Here is a 24,195-nt window from a genome sequence, read left to right as displayed (position 1 = left end):
AGGTGTGGTGGGGGCAGGTGAATGATTGTTTGGGCTTTTTGACAGTCCTTGTAACGTCAGGGTCACTCATCCAAGGGTGTCACAGTTTCCTAAGGGCACATCAGGGACAGCTGCTGGTGAAACAAAGAATCCAAGAATATTTTTCTGTGGTTTCAAAAGTTCATTTTTACAGTAAGGGTGTGTCTGGGCTCGGCACTGTGGCTGCAGGCACACACATGCTGCCCTTGACCTGTTTCCCATCTTTTTCCAGAACAATCTCGAAGAGATGACCTGGAGTCACTGGGCTATGTGCTCATGTACTTCAATCTGGGCTCTCTGCCCTGGCAGGGGCTGAAGGCAGCCACCAAGAGGCAGAAGTATGAACGCATCAGTGAGAAGAAGATGTCCACCCCCATTGAAGTGCTGTGTAAAAGCTACCCCTGTGCGTGTCCTCGAGTGCAGGCGCCGGGCCAGCCCGTGGTCTCCAGGGTCAGGGAGGGCACTGGGAGCCAAAAGAAGGCATGCCCCCTGAGGCCAAGTCCCAGACAGCGAAGAGTGGGTCAGTGGCCTGTCCTTGAGCTGGCGGCAGCCTTCTGTCCCCAGCGCGCATTTACCTTCCGGGGCTATGACCCAGGGAGTTTCCCTTTGTTCCTGTGGAGAAATGCCCCAGCTGGAAGTAAGCTGTGCTCTGTGGTGCTGGGTTTCCTTAAACGAAGGTTCCTCCCAACGTGACCAGTGTTTGTGATGCCACGTCTCCCGTCTTAAGTGTGCGACCATGGATGTTGGCAGTAATGTCAGTGGACAGGCGGTCAGGTATTGCTAGTTAGCGCTGAGTCTCTTGTTTTACAGCTGAGTTTGCCACATACCTGAATTTCTGCCGCTCCTTGCGTTTTGACGACAAGCCCGACTACTCCTACCTGAGGCAGCTCTTCAGGAATCTTTTCCACCGCCAGGGCTTCTCCTATGACTACGTGTTCGACTGGAACATGCTCAAATTTGTAAGTGTGCCACCAGCTCATTTACATCATGGTATGGAAGGGGAAACAGCCGGTCAGCCAGAGGCCTCCGCTGGACGAGGTGCAGGCTTTAGAAGGCACATGCGCTGCATTGGGGGAGCCGAGCGTACCTGTGAGGGCTGTGGCCTAGGTGGGGTCCACCATGGGCGGGAGGTTCTGAGAAGCAAGTTACCCATCGGGAGAGCAGAGGCGGGCACCTGGTCAGTGCTGGGCCCCCTGGAGTCAGCAGAGGATTTCTCGCAGGTGCAAGTCTGCCCAGAACCAAGGCTGTTACTTGAGTGATAAATCTTTAATTGGAAGGTCCTTCTATTATCACCGTCCACGTGGCTAAGAGCACCGTGGTTGTGACTGCCTGTGATGTTGAGGCACGGGTCCAGAGAGCGAGTTGTGCGGGAGGGTATGGCCAAGGGCTTCAGCAAGGTGCAGTCCCATCTTGCCCCTCCTCCTTCTGACGCAGCAGTGCAGGTGAGCGAACGGGTGGGTGCCTGGAGAGGTGCTAGACTGTCACTGACTTTGGTACCTGGCTTATCAAATGAGCACAGGTGTTTGCGTGTGACTGTGTGTAGAACTTGAGCTCTGATGTTTTTCTTCTCTAAATCTGTCCGCCCACCCTGAATCTCTTATATGAACCTAATTAATTAATTTTCAGACACTGTTGCCAGAAAGTTTCAGGGTTTTTTGAAACTTCATCTTTTGTTACAAATTTGTTCTCCTTAGTTACAAACTTAAAACAGAAATTGGAACCTTTCCAAGGTAACAAGATCTGACGGAGGAGCAGAACCTCCTCTTTGGAGGGCATAAGACAGGCAGACTGGTCCTGTGGCCTTGGCACGTGCAGAGGTGATGCCCCACAGGGGAGATGGGTGCCCCACAGTGGGCTGGCTCAGGATGCACCACCCCACATCGCCCAGAGTCTGGGCCATCTTCTGGCATCATCCCCCTCCCAGCGGGGCTGGCTACCCTTCTCTGGGAAGGGCCGGAGAATGAGTCATGTCCGCTTGGCAGTGTGTGCCTGGTGGTCCAAGCACTGAGCTCTGCGCTGCCGCTGGGAAGCTGCCACAGGCGCTGTGTGTCGTAGGTGGGTGTGGCTGCAGCTGAAAAACTTCATTTACAGAAACTGGTGGCTGGAGTTGGCCTGTGGGCTGCCTTTTGCAGACTGCGTTACAGCACCATTTGTTACAACATGGCGGGTTTTGCACCCCCTACTCCTCTGGTTCATCAGTCACTGAGTATAACTAGCTGTTTGTGCTGGGAGCACAGCCAGTGAAGTGGTGGCCTCCGTGTGGGCCTTCCAGGACAGACCTGGCTGCCTGCATTCTTGTCACATGGGCGCTGGCCCAACATGTGCCCTGGGGCTGGCAGTCTGGGCTCTGGCTGGGCCCGCTGCCCACCAGACGCCACTGCTTCCGCGTGCCTCTGGGATCCCCTGGACACCAGCACATCAGGCCTGCCGCTGACCTGACCTCCTGCGATTTCTCACCCCTGTGTGGATGCTCAGTGGGGAGAGGCCACCCAGTTCCCATCCGTGTTTGGAGTTCGGTGTCAGGGACACCTCGTGTGTGCGCTCACAGAGTCTAGGGGCAGGCTGCTGTCCTAGAGGGAGAGCCGCCTCATCCCGGCCGGCTGCGTTGCTGCGGAGGGCTTCTCTAGCTGCGGGTCCAAGTGCGCCTGGTGTGTTCTGGAGTCGCAGGGGACAGCCTGTTTCCACCAAACCCCGTTCAGTCTGGTCTTACCCTGTTTCCTTCGCAGGGAGCCAGCCGGGCCGCTGATGATGCTGAGCGGGAGCGCCGGGACCGAGAGGAGCGGCTGAGGCACTCCCGAAACCCCGCCGCCCGCGGCCTCCCCTCCACGGCCTCTGGCCGCCTGCGGGGCACCCAGGAAGTGGCTCCTCCCACCCCCCTCACCCCTACCTCACACACTGGTGAGTGGGCGAGCACCACTTCTCCTCAGCAGGCACTTGGGGGTTTCTGGTTTGTATGTTGGCTGCTCTGGCTGAGCTGCAGGGCCCCATGCGGGTCCAGGTGGGCGCACCTCGTGGGCGAGGCTGTGTGCCTGTGGTTCTGGTAGACTCTAGTTTCTGAGGATTGGCCAGCCCGGGGACGTCTCTTGCACAGGACTTGGAAGGCCCTGTCACCGTTGTTTCTCTTTCTCGTGACTCCGAGTGCTCCCTCGGAGGCTCTCAGTACCTGGTGCTTTGCTCCCAGGAAGGCCCGCCTGGAGCCAGCACGCTGGCATCCCTGAGTGCTCCGTGCGCTCTGCCCACCACTACTGAGCTCAGATTCAGGGTGCAAGCCGGCCAGGGTGCAGCAGCACCCACCTCTCTGGTCGTGGATGCTGAGGAGAGGCCCCCTCACACCGGGTACGGGGCTGCCCCAAGCCCTCACCCTCGCCCCTGTCTCCCCCTCCAGCTAACACCTCTCCTCGGCCCGTGTCTGGTGTGGAAAGAGAGCGGAAAGTGAGTATGCGGCTGCACCGTGGCGCTCCCGTCAACATCTCGTCCTCTGATCTCACGGGCCGGCAAGACACCTCCCGCATGTCCACCTCACAGGTACGTGCACCGCACGGGTACGCGCTCTGGGCTCGCTGAGGTCGGGCTGCTGCAGGCCTTGGGCCTCTCTGTGTTGGGGCTGCTCTTGGAGCGCCAAGCCAAGTGGGTGCTGACGAGCTTGCTGCTTCTTTCCTTCCTCCTCCATTTCTGAGTTTTAACTGGAGAGGGACACTGCCTCTTGCTGCCGTGCAGCCCCTGGGTTGGGAGCCCAAGGCGGACGAGAGCTTGTCTCCCCAGCCGCGGGTACAGGTGATGGGGCTTTTTTTCTTCTGCTGCCTTCCTCGCAGCCCCAGCTCCATCCCTGAGCCAGCCCTGGACGCTGGGCTGCCTTGCCATGCAGACTGGAAACGCCACATCTCACACCACGTGTTTGTCATGGGCACACAGCCCGTGGGGGGACTGCTAGCGGCCCCTGTAAGGTGGTGTGGACGCGCCTGTTGGAGCCTGGCGCCAGGCAGTGTGCCGCGAGGGAGGGTTCCTGTCTTCGGAAGTCCCTGTCTGCTTGTCTTCTGACAAGGCAGGTGTCCTCAGGGAAATGGCTGGGCCACATGAGGCCCCTCCGCTCACATCCTGCTCTTCTCTCTGTGGCTTTGGTGCCGTGGCTCTTGTGCATTCACTCACGTGCCCTCCACAGATGAGCTCTTCGCACGCACATGGACTTTCTTCCTCGGGTACCTTTCAGGGTCCTCTTGTGCGAGTGGCAGTGGGGTCAGAGGGTAGAGCACCCACCTGAGCAGGACGTTGTTCCTGTCTCTGCTGGGGTCCTCTGGGTGCCTGTGCCCTGTGGTGTCTGCTGGGTGGCAGGCACTGGTTGAGGAAGGCTCTGGAGTGCTGGACTGTTCTCAGGCCTCTCGTGGCTGGGTTAGCACTGGGCCGTGCTGTGGGCACACGCTTGGGGCTCGGTGTAGCTTATTGGTGGATTGGTGGGTCGAGCACCTTGCCTAGGGGAGTGCGGGGTCTGTGAGAACTGCTTGGAACCCCAGTTCTGCGGTGTCTGCTTGGTCTGTGCCCAGGAGGCAGAGGGAGTATCCTGACCTTTGCTTTTAATCAAGTGAAGTGGATAGTTTCACTATAAACACGTCCAGTTTATCAGTAGTTCTGCCAGAAATGGGTTGTTTCTGTATAAGTCTCTCCCAGAGAGACTTAGGGTGCAGATAGTTTGAGTTGTGGGGCCCGGGGAGTCTGGCCAGGGTTATGAGATTGGGCCCACTGTGGCTCCCAGCCCCACACCCCTCCTCCCTCCCGCGGGACACAGAGAGGGCTCCAGGCTTCTTCCCACAGGCCCCGGAATCCATGAATCAGCAGCAGAGGAAGCGGTCCTGGGCGATGTGTGCCCACGCGTGGCCGAGAGTACAAGCTTGCGGCCTGCTCTGGGTCTGTGGACGCCCCAGGCTCTGTCTGGACTCTGGACCCACAGCCTGGGCCTCCGCCAGCAGAGATTAAGGAAGGAGCAAACTCTCTTTGTGAGAAAAGAAAGTGCCTGAAGGGTTTGGGACCCCTGAGGGAAAGGAAAGGATTGGAGAGCCTGCGACCCTTGGGCTGAGCCCAGCTCCTCCTCTGCGGCGTGTCCAGCCTCAGCCCACACTCCCCAGGAGCCTTGCCCTGAGGTCCTGGCTGGGACCAGCTTGCCACTGGGAGTCCCGCGTGTTTGTTCTTTTGTCTTTGCTTGTGAAGAAGCCGCGGGGCTTGACAGGAGGAAGGAGTCTCCAGAGATGTGATTTGCGGTTTCCCCCTCCTCCTGAAAGGAGCATTGGTCACCCTAGAGGGTTTCTTAGGATCTTCACGTTGAGGACACAGTTCCTGGAAGTGTGTCCTCGATGCAGCCCCGTCCCGTGGATGTCCTTCCCTGGGGTTTCCTGATCACCCGCCAGCGCCCTTCCTTAGGGGACTCTGCGAGAGGCTTCTGCCTTCCGAGGGGTGACAAGCACCCTGCAGGACAGCAAGAGACTGACCCCCATGTCTGCCTTGGTGGTTTAGAAGTTCCAGAGCAAGGGCAGTTGCCCCAGCTTCTACGATTCTTCAGGTTCCATTCACATTTCCCCCAAAGACAGTGGGGTGAAGGTAGACCGGTGATGCTTCTGTAAAGCAAGGGTGGCCCTGTCCCCCCCTGGGGCTGAGGCCGTGTTCCGCCAGCTTCCCCCGTGGCTGCTGTTTCTGTCTCAGTTCTCTGTGCACGCTGAGGAGAGGCTGTGTCCTGTGCAGAGGTAGCAAGTCCAAGGAAGTAGTTGATCTTCAGCAGGAAGGTGCTCGAGCCGCCAGCCCGCCTGTGGGAGGACCCTGCTGACTCTCCAGCTGGCCACGGGGAGGGGCCGTTGACACCTGTGTCCTTTGTCCTGAGCCCCCTGCCATGGCGCACTCCGACTTCCAGGAGGGTGGCCGCTCCTCTGCCCGACTCCCTTCTCGAGGGCGGCTCGTGCTAGCGCACAGTGCCCTCACTACCGACCCGGAGTGTGAGTCCGGCTTCTCAAGCAGAGCAGCACGGAGCCCAGAGAGCATCCGGTCAGTGAACCTTTCTGCGGGTTTTTTTTCTCTGAGAAGAAAAGGCCTCCTGGGTCCAGTGCTGTTAATAGGATGCGTCGCGGTCTCTGAGCCAGTTACTCCTTTCGGTTTGTTGGTTTTCATGCTCCCGAAACAAGACCTGCAGCCCTTCCGTCTTCCTCGTGGCCAGTCCGTGCGTCCTGGCGGGGCTGGATGTCAGGTTGGCTCACTGCCGGAGGAGTGAGGAGGCTGTGCCTGGCCCCTTGTTGGCCTCGTCAGCTGAGCGACCCAGAGGAGCAGCAGTGGCTGCCCTCGCCCGGGGGCCACTCGCCAGGTTCCTGGGGTCCCCTGTGAGGCAGCGCGGCCAGTGGTGGGCCTGGCTGAAGTGAGGTGAGGAAGGCCTCCGTGCTCGTGCCAGCAGAGCCCTTACCAACAGCTCTCTTTTCCCCCCACCTCAGAATAGCATTCCTTTCGAACACCACGGCAAGTAGCTGCACGTCTCCCCGTTGGAAGGCAGCACCGGGTGAGTGTGCTCATGTCGGGTCTCGTCAGACGGCAGGCACCGGGCGGGCGGGCGCTGACCACCCCTGCGTCCACCACAGGGGTGCGCAGGCGGGACTGGGCTTGCATGCCAGGTGCTGCAGGGAGAGAGACGTCCCTCCGCCCAGTGCTTCTCCTCGTGTGGATTCCAGAGCAGACCGGGAGTCCCCGAACGGGGCGGCCCCGGGACCCTGCGCACCGTGGGCTGGCCGTCGGCCCCACGGCGGCGTCTCAAGAGTCAGGGGCCTGTGGTGGGAGCAGGCGCCCAGGGCTCTGCACTTGCGCTTGGCTCCAGTGGCCCCGGGGCCGTAGGGCCGTCGAGCCGCCCGGCCCGGGGTCCGTTGTGCGGGGCGTGTGTCGTCTCGTGCTCAGCTGAGCGGGCCGTGCTTGGGGGGGGGCTCTTGCGCTCTCGCTGCGGGAGTCCTGGTGGGCTCTGCCGCCCTGGCTTGGTCACTCTCTCCTTTCGCATTGATTTCTGTCGTTTGTTTTTCTTTTCGAGCTCGGTCTCTGCTCAGCGTCCCATCCGTGCTGCCGTCTGTATTAACCCGTCACAGCCACAGCCGCCTGCTCCCCTGCAGTTGGCGCATGTCGGTCGGTGACACCGTGGCTCCTCCCGGCCGGGCCTTGCCGCCACCGGGCTCCGCGGTTCCCGCGTGACTTGCGTTCTCGGAGGCAGCTCGGTAGGAGCTGCTCCTCGCACCTCCCCCACGGGGAGCCCCAGTGTCCACCCGGCGCCTGGTCCCCGCTTTCAAAACACCAGGTCACTTTCCAGGAAGGAGAGCGGGGAGCAAGTACCTCTTCGAGCTTGGACTCTGTCTGGTCCGATCGTTCTCGGGCTTCTAGCTCCGTGGCCACCTGGCCTCCTCGCTTGCATGCCTCTTCTCCTTCCCCGTCTTTCTGTCACTCGTCCTGCTGAGCACGTGTCCTGGACGCACAGGGGCCGCCCGGAGTGGCTGGGGCGCGGGCGTCCAGAGTAGGGCCGGGCAGCGTCCCCGTCCCCTCGCCGTCACTGCTGTGTTGTGCCCGAGCCTGACTGGCCCCGTGCCTCTGGCCTCATGCTGACCTTCTCCTGTGCTTTGGCTCCGACAGATTGCCGGTCGGGTGGCTTCCAGTGCTCTTCAGTCTGTGGTGCACCGATGAGAACTCTCCTTTTTGCTGTGAAGGGCAGACAATGCATGGCTGATCTACTCTGTTACAATGGCTTTACTAGTGACACGCCCCCCGGTCTAGAACCGAAATGTTAACACCGGGAGCTCTCCAGGCCGCCCACCCAGCGACGCCCGTGGGGGAAACAAAACACAAACTAAACCGGACAGACTCCAAAGCGCTGCCGTCGCAGGGGCTGCACCGAGGGCCCCCCACGTGGACTCGGTTGTCACGGGCTGGGAAGAAAAGCAGAGTGTGAGAGACAATTGCAGAGAGAACCAAACTCCCGCTCCCTGCTCCCTGACGAGCCTACTGTAACCACCGATCTTCTACTTGGTTAAGACAGTTTTGTATCATTTTGCTAAAAATTACTGGCTTAAATCTGTGTAATGAAATCTGTCTTTTTATTGTTTCTTTCTCGTCTGTTTTTGCGGTCTTAAAACAGATGTTGACTTTAAAGCACCCAGAGCAAAGGCTGGTGTGGAGTTTCAGTGTAGGACAGAGCGAGTCAGGGAGCAGAGCGCGCGCGGGCGCCCGTCCTCTGCTTTGTGGTCTGTCGTGTGATCCGCTGTGGAGAGGGGTTTTCTCACCAGAAGTGCTGTCCTGTGTAGACGTGTGTAAGTGACGTGTGTGCGTCTGTGTGTGTGTTGTGTGCCGTGTGTCCCGTGGCCTCATTACGCTGGTGTCGGCTCTCACTGTCCCCCACCTGCACCGGAACGCCTGCGCGACGCGGGCCTCAGAGCAGTTAGCGGGCACGGCGTACCCGATTCCCCTGGATGCGGCGAGGAGGAACCCGAGCACGGAAGACCTCGGAAGCCAAGGCTTTGTGTGGGCGTTGCTGGTCCCTCAGGAGAGTATTTTCGAACAGAGAGACATCGGGCCTTTCCTTGGGGTCACGTGTGGCTATTTTGGTGGTGGTGTTGCCTCAGTGTCTTTGAATTTGGGAAATTTTCTAAACAGACTGTAAACGTGATCAGTGTAGATTGGCCTCCATGTGTATGAACCTGTGTGCTCGGAACCCAGGACGTGTCTGCACTGTGCTGGGCTCGCCCGCGGAGGCCTTGGGCCCAAGGGGATCCGCCTTGAAGTGCCAAGAAGCTGGTGACTCGACCTGGCCGTCTAGGAGGGTGTGGCGTCCCACACTTCCCTCCACAACCTTCACTGGGGCGTAGCGAGCCCCACGGGGGTCAGGGAGCAGAGCAGGTCGGAGTCTCTCAAGTATGACCCTCTCGGGGCTGCTGGCTCCTGCCGGTTTTTCCGGGTGCCCCCTCATTCTGTAGCAGGTAGCGGCACCGGGCCACGAGGCTGCCAGTAGCTGGGAGCCCCCGTTGTGGGAAACAAGGTGCAATAATGGGTATTCGTGGGTACTCCCACCTGACCACCTGTCACCCCACTGCGAGTGCTGTGTGTGCCCCCAGGCCGCTGGCACAGGACGCCGGGACTGGTGTGTGCTGACCGCGCGGAGTGCGTCCGTGCTGCTTCGTGAGTCCCAAGCGGGCTACTCTTTTGGGGTGCAGGCACTTGGTCAGATGGGGCTGTGTTTCTGGGAGAGCAGTGTGAGCCTGGGCAGGTCAGGGCGAGTTGGGGGCTCTTCAGAGCGGGGCTTGCCCCTGTTGGCGAGGTGTTAGCAGCTGCAGCCGCCCATGGAGTGCCGGAGACCCGCTAGGGGCAGCTTCCCACGCTCTGCATCTGGGCTTCGACCTGAAATTGCTGGATTGTGTTTGAGAGGTGGGCCCAGATCCTGGGCCCTCAGCTGTGCGGCCGTCCGTCCGTCCGTGCACACTCGCTGCCCTCCCACTGCAGGAAATGTAGTTGCAACGTCTGTATCAACCTGTGTATTGGTGGCCAGTCTCTGACTCGGCACGTTTGTGTGATCACTGCATTTATGTGCTTACCCACCGTGTAAATAATAAACCCGTGATGACTTTTACCTTTCCTCCCCGCCCTCCACTGCTCTTTATTTCACAGAGAGGTGTCTGTGTGTAGGTCAACCACGTGAAAACTGATTTCCTGAGAAGGGGCGTTGCTGTCTGTGTGGGGCCCGTCAGCGCCGTCTGTCAGCTGGTCGGCAGCAGGCCACAGGGACGGGCCGCCACTCCCCGGGCGACACAGTGCAGCCGTGCCCACGCGCCAGTCCACGTGGGTCTTCTGGAGACACCCCCCCCCCCCCCGGGCTTAACCACCTTCACGAGGCTGGCGCCGAGCTCTGTGGCCCCCGGGGCAGCCCAGGAAGGAATACTGCCACCTGCCTGGAGTTTTCTGGGGAGTGAGCAGCGTGAGAGCTGGCGTGCCTGCTGCCACTGAGGGGCGCGCATGGTTCTTGCGAGGTGGCACCCAGGGGCCTCTGCCCGACCAGGGGGCTCAGGCCTGTCAGCCTCAATCCCTCTGAGGGGCCACTGCTCAAACCCTGTGCCCGGGGCTCTGCCCTCTGCCCCTCCTCACCCCGCCACTGCCCCCAACCCCCCAGCTCCGTGGGCCTTCTGATCAGCCGACGGCTCCCAGGTGGGCCCCTCCCTTTGTTGTGCTCGGGGCCTCAGCTTGCTTCTCCCGCGTGAGCTGTTGAAGCCCTTGAGTCCCTGACCCCACTGCACAAGAAGATGGGCTGGCCTGTGGTGTGCCCCAGGAGCCAGCTGCTCTGGGCCTGTAATCTGGCCCTTCCTGCTCCGGGGCCCTGGGGGTGTCCTGCAGGGTGTGGGCCCAAAGTCCCTGCTCTCCGGCTGGGCTCTTCTTGACCCTCACCCCTCCTCGTTCAGCTGCCAGCATTGGGAAGGCAACACTCGGACTCCTTGCTGCTTACCCCAGCTGCCCGCCCTTGCCCCCAACCAGAGTGGCAGTGACACAAGCCCTGGGCCGTCCTCTGTTCTGTTCTGCCAGGAGGGGGCTGCAGCAGGGCGGGGACCACCGCACTGCCTTCTCCCCGGAGCCTCTGTGGCCCGTTCCTCACTCCCTCGGTGCTCAGAGACGTGTGCCAGCTGCCCCCACCTCCCTGACCCGGGGCTCAGCACTCCGCTCCCTGCACCCCCTACAGACTTCACCCCCACTGAGAGGGCTATCGGGAGCCCAATCCTGGAAACCCCCACATCTGTCCTTTGTCCTACTCCTAGCTCCGCCCAGCAGGACCTCTGGAAGCAGCGCCCTCCGTTGCCACACACCTGTAGAGGTGTTTTAGGTCCCGGGGGAGTGTCCACCACGGCATATGTCCTCCAGGCCACAGTTTGTTTATTTTTTCATTTTTTTCAAAGATTTTATTTATTTGAGAGAGAAAGAGAGAGAAAGCACGAGTAGTGTGAGAAGCAGAGGGAGAAGCAGGCTCCCCTCTGAGCAGGGGGGGGCCCGATGCAGGCCCAGGACCCCGGGACCGTGACCAGAGCAGATGCTTAACCCGCTGAGCCCCTCAGGTGCCCCCAGGCCACCGTTTAGATCCTGGAAAGAACTGGGCCCAGGACCCCCAATAGTGGGCCCCGCAGGTCCTGGGCATCTGCCTCCCAAATTGTCACTGGCAGACCCTCCCCCCCCACCCCGGCACCCCCAGTTTGAGGCCCATGTGCGTATGCCAGGGTCTTCCCCGCACAGGCCCCTCCCTGTGCGTGCCTGTGGGAGGTGGACCCAGGTCTAACCAGGCTAGAGGCCAGCAGCCCGGGGTGATTTGGGGTGATGTGTGCAGGCCCTGCCAGGAGGGGCCGAGGGGGCGCGGCAGAGGCACCTGCATCCCTTGGGAGGGTGGGCTTCCAGGGTGCTGGCCGTGAGCCTCCTCTGGCAGGGAGCTCCGGAGGGTGAGGGACCACCCCACCCATGGCCGCCCAAGTGCTGACTGCTCTGGGCTCCTGTAAGGGAGGGGCCTCAGCCCTCGGTGGCCACCGCTTCCTGAGGACAGCAAGTTTTCCTTTCTCCCATGTCCAGCCCAGCCCGGAACATCTGCAGTCCAAACCTAGGCAGACAAGACTGCCTGCTTACCCTCGGGCCTTGAACCCCAGCCTCCAGTTGTTGATGGCTGTGGTGGGCAGGGGCCTTCAGCCCACCTAGCATGTCCACTGAGGGGCCAGCTAAGGGAAAGACGGGCCCTTGTTCCCAAGGCCAAAGGAGGGTGGCAAAACTCTTGCTCACCTGGGAGCATGTGCGTGCATGCGTGTGCGCCTGGTCCCAGGCCCCCAGTGCATCCTGCCCAACTGGAGCAACGCTGATAAGCTGGCCATCCTACAGCTACTTCATATGAAGTGTCCCCGGAGCAGGACTGGTCCTCACGTCCAGCGAGGACGCACGCTGCCCTTGCTCCGGGCCAGCAGCAGGGAAGCAGTTTAGGGTGAGAGTCGGGGACACTGCAGTGTGAGGCCCAGGAAGCCTGGGCAGCGTCACGTGCCAGCAGCAGCCGGGGGCCCCGCCAGGCTCCCCCTGACGCAGGTTGAGGGCAGGAGATGCAGAGCTAGCACCAACACAGCCCAGGGCCCCGGGGCTTCGGGCCAGCACCCCAGGAAGGTGCCTGGTTCCTCTGCACAGCTTGATGGGCAGATGGAGAAGGGACTGCGGCACCCCCGCGGGGGTGGCACCTCTGGGACGGACAAGATGTGAGCTTTCACTTGCTTTTCATTGCAGAGGAGCAGGGACGTGGCATCTCTCCGGCTGCACGTGGCCCGCCAGGGTGCCCGCTGCCGTCCCCAGCGCCCGCGACGCACCACCTACTGAGGCGGCCCCAGCGGCCTCTGACCGGGCTCCCAGCCACGCAGGCCACCACTGGCCACGAGGGCAGGTGGGTGTGAGGTACCCGGGGCGAGGCCGAGCAGGGCTGGACAAGGACGGGAGCAGATGCCCGCCCTGGGCGCTCACCGCATAGGGCCACAATCAGCCGACCAAGGGGTGAATAAATGGAAGGCAGGAAGATCATTTTCTTTAAACACACACACACAGTGAACAAGAATCACACATATGTCTCAGCTTAAGTGCACACACCCGTAGGGGTTCCCGGGCATGCCCCACCCCTGCAGCAGGGCCCTGTGAGGACACTCTGAGCCGTCGGGGTCCCCGCAGAGAAGGGTCCAGAACCAGCAGCGCTTAGGAGGCTGACCCGGCCCAGAGCCACTTTGTAGAAATGACCAGGTTGTCTGGCAGAAGTGAGTTTGGAGTGAACGGTCAGACACCCCCCCGCGCCCCCCTGCCAGCTCCTTGAAGATGTTCCTTCCAAGGTGGCTCCTCCCACACGCAGGTTTATTTCAGGGGTGAAGGAAGGGAGTCTTGTGCCCTATACACCCCGTGAGGGGTGGGCTGGGGCGCCGCAGTGGAGACGGGGTGGGACGGGGCGCAGCCAGCATGTGGGGAGGCGGTGCTGCTCCACTGGCCCTCCCCAGCCCCCCTGATTCCGGGCGTGTTGTCTCTGAAGCGTGGGTTTCCAGGTCCCTGAGCTCAGCGGTGGGCACCGGGCTGCTCTGGGGTCAGCAGGCTGGGTCCCTGGTGCAGACGGCTCGTAACCTCGCGGCGCGGCTTCACCACAGACCTGCTTTGGAATGACACGGTTCCCACCCCACCGCCTCCCCAGAGAAACACGGATGGCCCCGCCCCAGCTCGTCCTGTTTGTGAAATAAACACAAGCGTTGGAAGTGTCTGTCCGGTTCCGTGAGCCCCCACTGGCCGCCTCGGCTCAGACGCTCGTCTCCGGGGTGTGAATGACCTCCCCGTTTTTCTCAGGCTCTGCTTTCAGGAAGTGCTCTACCTCCCGAGAGTCCACCCTCACGTCCGCAGGGGGCTTGTGGCACTGCTCCTCCTCCGCCACCGCCGCCACCACCTCGGGCCTCTTCCTAATGCACAAGAAGTTGCCCAGCACCAGCACGAGGGAGGCAGTCAGCACCTCGGCCCCCGCCAGGATAAACACGTACTGGTAGACGTGCGTCGCATCCAAGAGCTTGCCTGCAGAGGAGGGACCGTGTTGGCTGGGCTGAAGGTCGCCCCCGGTCACCAGCTGCCTGTGCACACTGTGCTGCTGGGGGACCCTGACCTGACCTGGACCCCCCCACTCCTGCAGGCAGCACAGAGCCAGAGGCTCAGAGGAGGTTTTGGAGCTATGTGGGTGCAGGAGGCAGAGTGTCAGGGTGAGGTAGCCGGCCACGCTGCCTGTCACCGTGGAGGCCTCTTCACTGTGCCCTCACGGAAGCTGCCCAGGCCCTAGAAGGGCCCCAGGACCACAGAGCACAGCCCTGGCGCTCTTGGGGTCCCCTGGGTGGGAGCCCACGGCATCTGCTGGAGAGACCCTGGCCGGGCTGCCCCCCTGGCCCACACTGTGTAAAATCACACCCTGGGATATCCTCAGCCTTCACCAAGGAGAGCAAAAGCCTGACCCCCACCCTGGCTCTGAGCCGGCCGGTGTGCGGGGTAAGCAGCACCCTCAGGATTCTCGCACACGCCTGGGCCCCTTCCTGCGGGGGACTAAGCAGGTTCCTGGAGGCTCCTGACACCTGCTGGCTGTGAGCTGGGCCCTCCCAAGGTGGGCCCCCCTCCCCAAGAAGGCTCGCTGCCTGCTGCCCTCCCCTCACTCACCTCCCGATGGCGGCCCAATGAGCACGGCGATGGCCTCCAGCAGCAGCACAAGGCCAATGGCGCTCGAGAACTTCTGGGTGCCCACGATCGCCATGAGTACCTCAAACTGCAAGGCCCCCACCATGCCGTAGGAGATGCCGAAGAAGATGCAGAAGACCACCAGGCCTCCGTAGTCGCTGGCTGTGGATCCGGTGAGGTCCGTGAAGCCATTGAAGAACATGGAGAAGCTGAAGAGGTAGACGGAGTAGGGCCGCACCTTTTTAAGGCCCGTGATGAAGCCAGCAGTGGGCCGGGCGAAGATGTCGATGAAGCCCAGCACGGTGAGCAGGAAGGCAGCCTGCGTGTCGGGCACACCCAGGTCCTTGGCGTAGCTCACCACAAACACGGGAGGCACAAAGAGCCCCAGCACCATGATGGAGGCGGCCACCGCGTAGATGAGGAAGCCACGGTCCCTGAAGACGCTCAGGTCCAGCAGCCGCCGGGACGGCCGCTGGGGCACGGGCCCCGACCCGGGCACCGGCGCCTCCAGGGGCCTCATGAGCGCGGCGCACACGCAGCAGTTGAGCAGAAGGCCCCCCAAGATGAGGAAGCCTCCCCGCCAGCCATAGTGGTCCTGCAGCAGCTGCCCCAGCGGGGACAAGGCACACAGGAACACAGGGCTGCCCGCGGCCGCCAGCCCGTTGGCCATGGGGCGCCTCTTGTTAAAGTAGCGGTTGAGCATGATGAGTGACGGCTGGAAGTTGAGCGCCAAGCCCAAGCCTGCAGGAGGGGCGGGCAGGTGAGGCGTCGACCAGCCCCCAGCCCCTCGTCCCTGTCCCGTTTTCCTCCCCAAATGGTTCTACGTGGGGGTCTCCGGGTGTCCCTGTGGGGGGCCTGGTGTGTGTCCAAAGCCCCTGTCAGATGAGGAACAAGGGACAGACCGGCGCGAGGGACAGCCCACGGCCACCTGCTCCTCATAGGCCCTGCCCCGGGCACACTGCCCCAGTACGCCTGAGGAGCCAGCCATGGCCTGCCCCGCTCCCGGCTGGGCCCCACTCACCGGTGATGACCCCTGTGGTGAGGTAGAGCTGGATGATGCTTCTGCAGAAGGACGCGGCCACCATGCCCAGGGACGCCAAGAGGCCACCCATGAGCATGACAGGCCGGCAGCCAAAGCGGTTCACGCACACACTGCAGAGTGGGCCTGTGGGGGGGAGTGGGGGTCAGGGTACAGGGCAGGGCCAGCCTCCCCACACTCACCCAGGGACCTGGCCCCCAGCCCAGCTCAGCAGACGCACCAGGCGCTCAGGGTGCAAGTCACACTCAGAGGCCTGCCCGAGCACAGCATGGTTCACAGTGGAATGTCCTAGATGCACGTGGCCTGTGCCCGGTTTGGCCCGATGGGGAGCCACGGCCGCTCCAGGGCTGTACTCCAGGCTCCCCGGAACAGGGGCTGCAGGTACCCGATGCTCCAGCCCCCCACCCCCAGGCCTTCCTGGAGCTCCTAACCAGAACTGCACTTGGTGACCTCCCGAGGTGACCACCGGACGTGACCGCCCCTTACCTGTCCCATACAACATGGCCAGCAGGATGGAAGAGATCCAAGCCGTGTCACTGTAGCCGATACCAAACTCACGCATGAGTTCCTTGAAGAAGACGCTGACCGCCTTGGGGAAGGCGTAGGAGAAGCCCGTGATGACGAAGCAGCCGAAGAGGACGGCCCAGCCCCAGCCGCCGTCAGGGGCCCTGATGCCCGTGGGGCCCTCATCGACCACGGCACCACCCATGGCCAGGAGGGCGGGTCGTGCGTCCCTGAGGAAGGAAGTCAGGCTGACTCAATCGTGCGGCCTCGGCCACCGCGGGGCCCCCGCTGCCCCCCCACCTGAGAGCCCCGCCCCCGGCCCTCACCTGCGCCCCTCACCTGGGCCCGGGATGGAGGGTCTGGGCGGACCAGCAGCTGCAGCCCTTCCTCCCTGCTTCCCGCTCAGGCCTGGCCTGCTCACACCCAGCTGGCTCTAAAGGGCAGTGGCTTTTTTGGGCTCAGCAAGGTCTCAGGTTACCTCCTGAGGAGGACAGACCCCAGTGGGGACGTCAGCCCAGCCCAGCCTCCTCCCCGCTGACCCCATGTGGGGGAGCAGCCTGTACTTCCCACCCCCTGCGAGCAGGTCCTGTGACGGGGCGTGGGGTGGTGTCCCTCGAGACCTCAGCTAGACGTGTCCAGCCGTGCTCGCCCACCCCCAAGGAACAGGGCTCCCGTGGTCACACCGCACCCCGAGTGACAGCCTGAGGACGGGGCGGGGGGGGGGTGGCGCACTCCCAGGCTTGGCTGTGCGGGCTGGCAGGCTGGGAAGTGGACAGTCCGTGCCGCAGAGGTGGCCCCTGTGCCCTCTGGCCCCTCGCCGTGCCAGTGCTGGCTCCTCCCACCCGCTTATCCTCAGGCCGAGCTCCCACGAGAGCTGGGGGTGGTCTCTGCTGCTCAAGGAAGGGGAGACCCCGGGTGGGCAGGAGGGCCGAGTGAAGGGATAGGTGGGCAGCGCCGCCGCTTCCATGCCGCCCACTGGAGCAGCCCTCTCCGCCTCCGGGCTGCTAAGGCAGCCGTGCCCACTGTCGGCCCGAGACCCTGCAGCGGCCCCGGGCCCGCTTCCCTCCCAAACCCCCAACTTAGCCCCATTGAGGCCCAGCAGCTTGGAACGCTGGGACCGGATGTCCAGCCCAAGACCTTCCCCTCCCGACTTCGCCCCTCAACTCCTCCTCATCACTCACACAGAAAGCCCCTCACCCCACAGATCCGGCTGGTGGCCTGGTTCTCCCCACCTCACGGGACAGAGGCTGTTCCCTGTGTGGGCGGGGAGGGGGGCAGCCCCGGGGAGATCCCCTCGGGGAGAAACAAGCCCCCATGGGGAGCGCTGGCCCACACTGATGCCCAGGAGCGCCCCTGCCAGGCCCCTCACAGTCCCCGTGTCAGGCCTGCCTCCACCCCGTCCCCTTTCGGACACAGTCCTCGACCTTGACCTTGCGGAGCCCCTGGGTGGCGCGTTTGCGTATGTCGGGCGAGTCGGGGCATAGCCGGAACCTGGACAGGACTTTGGAGCGAGCACAGGGTCAGCGTGGGGGGGAATGACCCCCTCCCAGCATCGAGGCTGCACGTGAGCCCTGCCCTCTGGGGACCCTGACATGGCTGCCTGGGGGGCACCTGGATTCCCATTCAAGGGTGTGTTGTGTCCGGGCAGGGGAGTGATTTTGAAGACTCTCTGGGTGATTCCACGCGGCTGCTGCTGAGGAGGGGCGCCGTCTGAGGCCGGGGTCCCCAGGAGCCTGCTGGCTGCCAGGCCGGTGATGAGGCTGACACAGCCCAGTGGAGCAGCACACGGCGCCGGCCCCCCTGCACCCCTGCCCCGGGGGAACCCAGGAGAGCGCCCCCCCCAAGGCTCCCTACCATGCCCTTTGCCCACCCCCCACCCCCGCCCCGCCTGGCATCCCTGGAACCTGGGACGGGACTGTGCCGGGATCGTCTGGCCTCACCCCTGGGTCCTCTCCTCCAGGTCCCCCCTCACACTGCAGCCACGTGCCCGAGGCTGGGACGGGACACTACATGGGGCCGAATCCCGCCCCCAAAACACACTGGGTGGGTACAGCAAGCCACGGTATCCCTTCACCTCACTAGCGCCAAGCTTCAGAGGTCCCCAAGGTACACACAGCGGGGAAACTTAATAAAAAACCCAGAAAGTACATCTTAGGACTGTGTCATGATGCAGGGATACTGTCTAAGGCAGAAAGCACAAACCCCAGACGCAGGGCGGAGGACGGTGGGGGGCCGTTGTCCCCAGTGCTGGCTTGTTTGTGGTTGTGGGCTTACAGGCAGTCATTGATTTTTAAAAATACACCTAGTGAGCCGTGCGAAGGCCAAAGAGGGAAGTGTGCCTGAAACCCCAAAATAGGAGCCGCTCAGCTCTTTATACGCAGGGTCACAGAACCACCCGTGGCCCCCCTCTGAGATCTTGGCTGCCCCAGCCACACTCGCAGGGGAACGCCAGCCCCCACCTCTGCTGCCCACCAGGCCTGGGCCCGCCCTGGGGCTCCCGTGGTCTGTGTGGCTGCCACGGGAGGCACGGGGTGGGGGGCACAGTCCTCTCTCCCACCCACCCCTAGACTCCCCAGCGGCTCTTGAGACACCCCTCCCAGCTAGCCCCCAGCCTGGGGTGCCATGCCCCTCCCCGTCTGTGCCCCACACCAGCCAGTCCTCAAAGTGAGGTTTCTCAAAAGGGGGCAGGTGGGGCGTCTAGGTCTGCAGCAAAGGGGTTTTGCCGGGCCGTGCTCTGCCCACGTAGGGGGGCCGGGTAGAGAAGGGGTTGGGATTTCCAAGAACAACATGGCCTTGTCTGCCCAGCATGCCTTGGGGGAGGAAGGCCAGCAGAGGCGTAGACGGGGGTGTTCCCAGGAGAGCCCTACGGCGCCCATGACCCAGGACGGGGGGAGTGGCCCCCCTGGGTGCTGGTCAGGGACCCTCACCGCCGCGCGGGGGGACCTGGTGCCAGCACGTCTGTGGCGCACCCCCAGCCAGCTGGCCTCGTGATGACATTACCCTCCCGGGGAAGCATGCGAACCACGTCCCCAGCCCAGAAATAACCCGCCCTCTGGGCCTCAGAAAGCTGATCTCCCTGGTGGGGTGTGTGTGTGTGCCCGCTCCTGGGTCAGGTGAGGCTCCGGGAGCTGCCCCCCCCCCCCAATTTCCCGGAGGTCCCACCGCCCCAGGCAGCTGGTAACCGAGCAGAGGAAGGCCCAGGGAGGAACGTGCGAGGGGACCCCTCGGAATGCCCCGTGCAGCAGGCCACACGCCGGAGGGCCCACTGTGCTCTCCCCAGTCAAGGGCTTGTGCCAGCTTCTCCCTCAGGGTCCACTGGACTGTGGACCCCGGCCCCTGAGCCAGCCTGGCCTCCTGCCAGCCCCGTTCTCCAGCAGCATCTCCAGCATCTGCCCTCCCCCGTGCCCCCTCCTCTGCCCGCCCCACCCACCTGCGTCTCCACCTGGGGGGCCAGTGCAGAGCGCACGCAAGCAGCCCGACCCCTCACACCGCCGGCCTCGAGCCGCCCCACGTCTTCCTGCATCTGCCTGCCCCCTGCCTGCCCCCCCAGACCTCTGTGCCAGCGGTCCTCGCACCCACCTTGGGTCCTGGGTGTCTGGCCTGTCAGGTCCCCTAGGTTCAGTGTGCGGCCTATCCCAGGTGCTCCGCAGCTTCGCCTTCTGAGGAGCCTGGCCAGTTATCTAAGTAGACGTCCAGGCCTTGGAGACCAGCTCCGGGTGGGCGGGGCGTGAGGGGCAACGCATTCCTTCCTGCAGCTTCCTGCACCAGGAGGCCTGGGAGACTCGCCTGGGCACCAGAAACGCCTCATTGTGGCTAGCAGCTGGCTTCACCTGAGCCCACGTCCCGCGGCGTGAGGGGGTGCTGATGGACGTGAGAGCGCCTCCCTTCAGGGCAGGGAGGGCCTCCCGGGCCCCTTCCTTCCTCTCCCCACTGCCCTGTTGTGCAAACGGGCCACAGCTTATCCCGATGCCTTTGTCCGCCCGGGCTCAGACAGCGCCTCTGGTCAGCGTGCTTGTCCCCCTTCCCGGGCCGGCGCAGGGCCCCAGATGCCCCCACCGTGTGCAGAGCCGAGACTGCAGGGAGGAGACGTGGGCCTGGCCACTGCCCCAGCATGACCCAGGCCTGTTAAGCGCAGCCTGGGCCCCCGCTTCCATTGACCACGAAGCCCCCAAGGCACGTCTGGTTTTCTCAGAGCGCTCCTTGCAGTGGCCAGTGGAGCAAGAACGCTGGCCTCGTCTGTCAGACGACACCACACTGGGGCCAGCCCCCCTCCAACACTGTGCCCCCTGTGACAAGGACGGGGCCAGGGCCCTGTGGAGGGTCGTGGGCTCACCCTGTCAGGGCACCCTCCTCTAGAAGACTCCGCGGAACCAGGGAGCAGTAGAGGCTGGAGCAGGCCCCAGCAACCCCCAGCCCTGGACCCTGCCCATCACGTGGCCACGTCGTCCCTCCTCGACTGCCTGTAGCACGCCCCCCCCCAAGCCAGAGCGCTAAGGCCAAGGCCAGGGACGGGACGGGTCTGTGCATCCCAAGCCCTACTAGCCAGCAGGGGCCCCTCCCAACCCGCCCCACTGGCCGGGTGGGGGTCAGGCCGCCTTGGGCGGGCTGGAGGGGTGTGGGAAGGGAGCAAGCTCCGCCCGCCCCTGCCGCTGCTGCTTGGCCAGGGGACGTGGGGGACGTGACCGCGCCAAGGGAGGAGCCGCCGCCGTATTGCCTGGAGTAGGCGCTCTCCGCGGTCCGCTACCGTATAGGCGGCGCCCGGGGTCGGGGAGCCCCGGAGCAGCCCTGGGCGCCAGTGATCCCTTGGCCCCTCCCGCGGCCGAGCCCAGCCCACAGGGTGCACCCAGCTCCTCGACTCGACCGCGCCGGGCAAGGCCTCCCTGCACCGCCCGTTCCCCAGATGGGGCCGCGCCTGCCCGGGCAGCAGCGTGAGGAGCCCCAGCCTCTCCCATCCCACCGGAGGCCTGACCCGGAGGTGCCTCAGATGGACGGACCGGTCACTCTGTGAGGCAGGCGGCACCTGCTGGACTCCCAGCCCCCGAGGACCACTGGCCTGGGCACTGCCAGGACGTGCCCCGGGCCAAGTAGGGCCTGGCCGCAGGGACAGCACAGGCCCCCGTGACACACCCTGGCCACTGCCCGGGAGGGCACAAGCCCCCTTCTGTGGCTGCCCCTCCGCACTGAGAGGTTCTAGCGGGTGGGGGGGGGTTGGGGGTGTGTCAGGGCCAGGTTGACTCCGGGGCACCAGGCCCTGCCCAAGGTCACACCGTGTCAGGCACAGCCTGCCCTGGGCCCAGCCTCCCGCGGCCCATCCCAGGCTCGGCCCAGGCCCCTGGGCAGGGAGGCTGCTCACCTGCCCCAGCACTGCCAGGTGACTCCTGGAGCCCTCAGCAAGGCCTCCGTCACACTGCCCCCGACAGGCCACCCCTGTGTCTGTCTCCGAGCCTCTCCTGCCCAGTGTGCGCTTCTGACGTGCAGCACAGCGCCCTGGGATGGAAGGGTGCCGGCCTCTGGGCTACCCTCTGTCCCTCACCCGGATGCCCGGCAGCCCCGGGAGCCGTGACCGGACTGCTTCCCTTCCCCTCAGCCCAGCGGCCGCAGCCCAGCGGTCGCTCCAACACCCAGGAGCCTGTGTTGTCCGCCCATTTTTCAGATAAATAAACTGAGGCCCCGCCAGGTTTTCCCACGAGCCTGGCAGAGGGAGGGGCCCCCCTAACTGTCTGCCCCACGCCGGGCTGGGGACCGACACCCGAAGGTGAATGTGTTGGGGGGCTGGGAGGTGGGCGAGAAGCCGGAGGAGGTGAGGGAGACGCAGGGCCCCACCCGCCTGCGAGTCGCCCGGAGCACACGTGCAGCCCGCCCGGACGCTGCCCGCGCCCGGCTCTGAGCTCTTGCCACCCGCGAGCCTGCTCGGCTGCCCCCGGGCTGCCCCGCGCAGCCGCCTCCGGGCCAGAGCCCAACCCCGAGGGTCACCAGCTCGGGGCGCATGGGGTCGCGGGGGGGGGGGCGGCACGGGAGGGCATGGGGGCGCAGGGGCCACGGGAGGGCACGGGGTCGCAGGGGGGCATGGGAGGGCACGGGAGCATGGGGCGTGCAGGGGACACGGGAGCGCGGGGGGTACGGGGGGGGGCACAGGGGGCTCCCCGGGGCCCCTCGGGGCGGGGGGCGGTGGGGGGAGACCGGAGGGGAAGGGGCGAGGGTCCGGGGCCGCCCCGTCAGCATCCGCGCCGCGCCTACCTGCCGCTGGGCGCCGCGCTCGGTTGGCCTGGCTGCCGGCCCCTCGGAGCTCCGCCGCACGTCCCCCGCGCGTCACCGCCGCCTGGCACCGCCCCTGCCGCCCCGCCCGACCCCGTGCCGCGCGGGAGGGGCAGCTCCAGCCGGGCGAGGGACCCCGCCGGGGAGGGAGCTGCGCCTTCCCGCCGGCCGCTCCCCCTTCCTGCAAGCACGACCCGCGGGGCTCCGGCCTCCCCGCTCAGCTCTCCCTCCCCGCGCCCCTGGAGTCCCGCCGCACCCGAGCCTCGCTCCCTCCCGGACGCGGCCGGAGGGTCGTGGTGGGGCAGCCAGACGCTCCCAGCTGCCGTTTCCCCTGGGGCGCCCAGAGGGCCTGCGGGTGGCCGCCAGCCCGGGGTGCTCCGCATCCTGGCGGCTGGGATCCCAGCTGGTCCCAAGTGAGGTGCCTCTAGCCCCGTCCTCACCGGTCACCCGTCACCTGGGAAGGGCCAGCCCAAGTTTGAGGATGTGCGGGGAGCCAGGCCGGTGGTGGCGGCCTCCAGCCGGGAGCACAGGAGCACCTTCCAGCCTCCCACTCTGAAATGATGCTGCCGGTGTCCTGGACTACCGGGCACGCGGAGCCCACCGGGTGGGGGCAGAGTGACCCCTCCAGGGTAACGGGCAGTGGGGGGAGCAGCAGTACCGGCCTCCTGGCCATGCCCTGCGACCTCCTGAGATGCCCAGGCCACCGGGGCCTTCTGCCTTCTCTCTGGGATGCTGAGAGACCACACCCCACATGCCCCCCTGCTTGGGGCCCGACCACCATGGGAGGACCCCACACTCCCCACCAGTGATCGGAGGGGGTGCCCGGGATTCAGCCCTGTGCCTCTAGAAGGGAAGGGGCGTCGCACGTCCAGCTAGGAGAGCTGGGGGTGGTCAGCCAGGGCCACCGTGGTCCTGCAGGAGCCCTGAGGAGGGAGAGGACGGTCCCCCAGACCCAGAGCCCCTCAGTCGTGGTCTTCTGTGCGTGTGTGCCCTGGGGCCAACCTGCCTGGCCACCCAGAGCTGAGGTGGGGGCTGCCCCACTGTCGGGCACAGAGGGCAGGCCCATCAGGCACCCACTGGCCAGCCCCCGCTCTGCCGCCTGCAGAGCATTCAGGGCAGGGGCTTCGACGGGGGCTGGAGTGGAAGACTGGAGTGGAGGGGGCAGGGTGATGACAGCTGGTGTGTGGGGGACCAAGTGGCCCATAACCAGAGGACCATAACCAGGGGTGCCCAGCGCGGGAGAGCCTTGGTGGCCAGGCTCCATGCTGCACACAGCCCCACGGGTCCCCGTCAGCTTTGGGCTGAGCCCCCTCCCCTGCGATCCCCTGGACACTTCATTCCGCTAGGGTGGTGCCTTGTGCCCTGCAGCTCCCCGGGGCAGGGGCACCCACCCCAGGCCTGGCCCCACCACCTGTTCTGGGACGGTGGCCCTACAGCCCAGGCTGCCCTTTTCTGACGGAAGGGAGTGGAGGGCCGAGGAGGTGCAGCCACCCTGCCGAGGGGGTGGCTTTGCAGGACGGCCCTGTCCTGGGCGAGGGGCACTCCCCGGTGGCCTTATCTGTCCCTGGCCCTGCCTGGACTCCAAACCCTTGAATGGTTGCAAGTCACAGCTTTGGGCCCTGCAGCATGCTCTGAGGGCTCCAGGGCTGTCCCCAGCACACTGCCCGGCCAGCTGCAGCTCTCAGGGGACACACTCCACCTTTCTCAAGAGCTGCTCCGTCTGGAGATGGAGCGGAGGGGGGTGTCTGCTCAGGCACCGTCCGCAGCTCGTCGCAGCCCCATCCTCCCTGTGCGTCCAGGCGGAGGATGGGATGTGCCCAGGCCACCCGGGCTCTGCTGCCATCTCCAGAAATGACCTTGAACACCTGGAGGGACTGTTGAGGGCAGCGGCCACAGAGAGGGTGGAGGAGCGGCCACCCACCCGATGGACAGGACCAGGGCCAGGCCAGGCCAAGTAAAGGGAGCCAAGTCACATGACAGACATCTGGGCGGACCCACGGTCCCCTGCCCTGCTCAGGGACCCGGTGGCACACCTGTCCCAGGTGGCGCTCACTCCTGCAGCTTGGCACCTGCGGCCACACCTCCCCTGCAGGGGAGAGGCCACTTTCAGGTGGAGCCAGGGGTAGAGGACCCTTCCCCAGCCAGGCAGC

The 24,195-nt window shown here is 64.5% G+C and overlaps 2 protein-coding genes across 11 annotated transcripts in view; one reads left to right on the top strand and one right to left on the bottom strand.

The window, feature by feature from the left end:
- The window catches only part of CSNK1D (casein kinase 1 delta), a 34,987-nt gene extending 21,692 nt beyond the window's left edge, over nucleotides 1–13,295 (top strand). The window contains exons 5-10 of one of the 4 annotated variants that reach the window (XR_008663114.1): nucleotides 251–421; nucleotides 829–977; nucleotides 2,745–2,916; nucleotides 3,404–3,543; nucleotides 12,298–12,451; nucleotides 13,079–13,295. Coding sequence is in view for 3 of the 4 variants with exons in the window: in XM_055314979.1 (XP_055170954.1) it covers nucleotides 251–421; nucleotides 829–977; nucleotides 2,745–2,916; nucleotides 3,404–3,543; nucleotides 12,298–12,387 (722 nt within the window). In the remaining variant the exon portion in view is untranslated. Of the gene's footprint in view, nucleotides 1–250; nucleotides 422–828; nucleotides 978–2,744; nucleotides 2,917–3,403; nucleotides 3,544–6,479; nucleotides 6,545–7,650; nucleotides 9,644–12,297 lie in introns of those variants that run through there. The other 3 variants (XM_055315002.1, XM_055314979.1, XM_055314994.1) reach the window with 3 other exon arrangements.
- On the bottom strand, nucleotides 12,564–22,067 carry SLC16A3 (solute carrier family 16 member 3). Of its 7 annotated transcripts, none has more exons than XM_055314922.1 (6): nucleotides 22,028–22,049; nucleotides 19,370–19,725; nucleotides 15,773–16,020; nucleotides 15,269–15,412; nucleotides 14,230–14,988; nucleotides 12,564–13,602 (listed from the first exon to the last, which is right to left on the bottom strand). In XM_055314922.1, the coding sequence occupies exons 3-6, from the start codon at nucleotides 15,993–15,995 to the stop codon at nucleotides 13,337–13,339; spliced, it is 1,392 nt and encodes a 463-aa protein (XP_055170897.1). In that variant the 5' UTR covers nucleotides 15,996–16,020; nucleotides 19,370–19,725; nucleotides 22,028–22,049; the 3' UTR covers nucleotides 12,564–13,336. The 7 variants fall into 7 exon arrangements, with proteins under 7 accessions (XP_055170897.1, XP_055170931.1, XP_055170913.1 ...); XM_055314956.1 differs by lacking the exon at nucleotides 22,028–22,049 and adding an exon at nucleotides 16,117–16,271 and having other exon boundaries at nucleotides 19,370–20,259; XM_055314938.1 differs by lacking the exon at nucleotides 22,028–22,049 and adding an exon at nucleotides 16,130–16,271 and having other exon boundaries at nucleotides 19,370–20,259.
- Between the last annotated feature and the right edge of the window lie 2,128 nt (nucleotides 22,068–24,195).

This window comes from Nyctereutes procyonoides, unplaced genomic scaffold, assembly GCF_905146905.1.
Source record: "Nyctereutes procyonoides isolate TBG_1078 unplaced genomic scaffold, NYPRO_anot_genome, whole genome shotgun sequence".
In the NCBI taxonomy this organism is placed as follows: domain Eukaryota; kingdom Metazoa; phylum Chordata; class Mammalia; order Carnivora; family Canidae; genus Nyctereutes; species Nyctereutes procyonoides.
This window is presented reverse-complemented; position numbering and strand designations above follow the sequence as displayed.

What these genes read in the sequence shown, in the direction of transcription:
- SLC16A3 (XM_055314965.1), bottom strand. Translation starts at nt 15,995, where the DNA reads ATGGGTGGTGCCGTGGTCGATGAGGGCCCCACGGGCATCAGGGCCCCT. An exon ending in GGCCATGTTGTATGGGACAG is followed by an intron (nt 15,413 to 15,772) that starts GTAAGGGGCGGT and finishes TCCCCCCCACAG; the next exon opens with GCCCACTCTGCAGTGTGTGC. An exon ending in CATTGGGCCGCCATCGGGAG is followed by an intron (nt 13,603 to 14,229) that starts GTGAGTGAGGGG and finishes CCTCCTCTGCAG; the next exon opens with GCAAGCTCTTGGATGCGACG.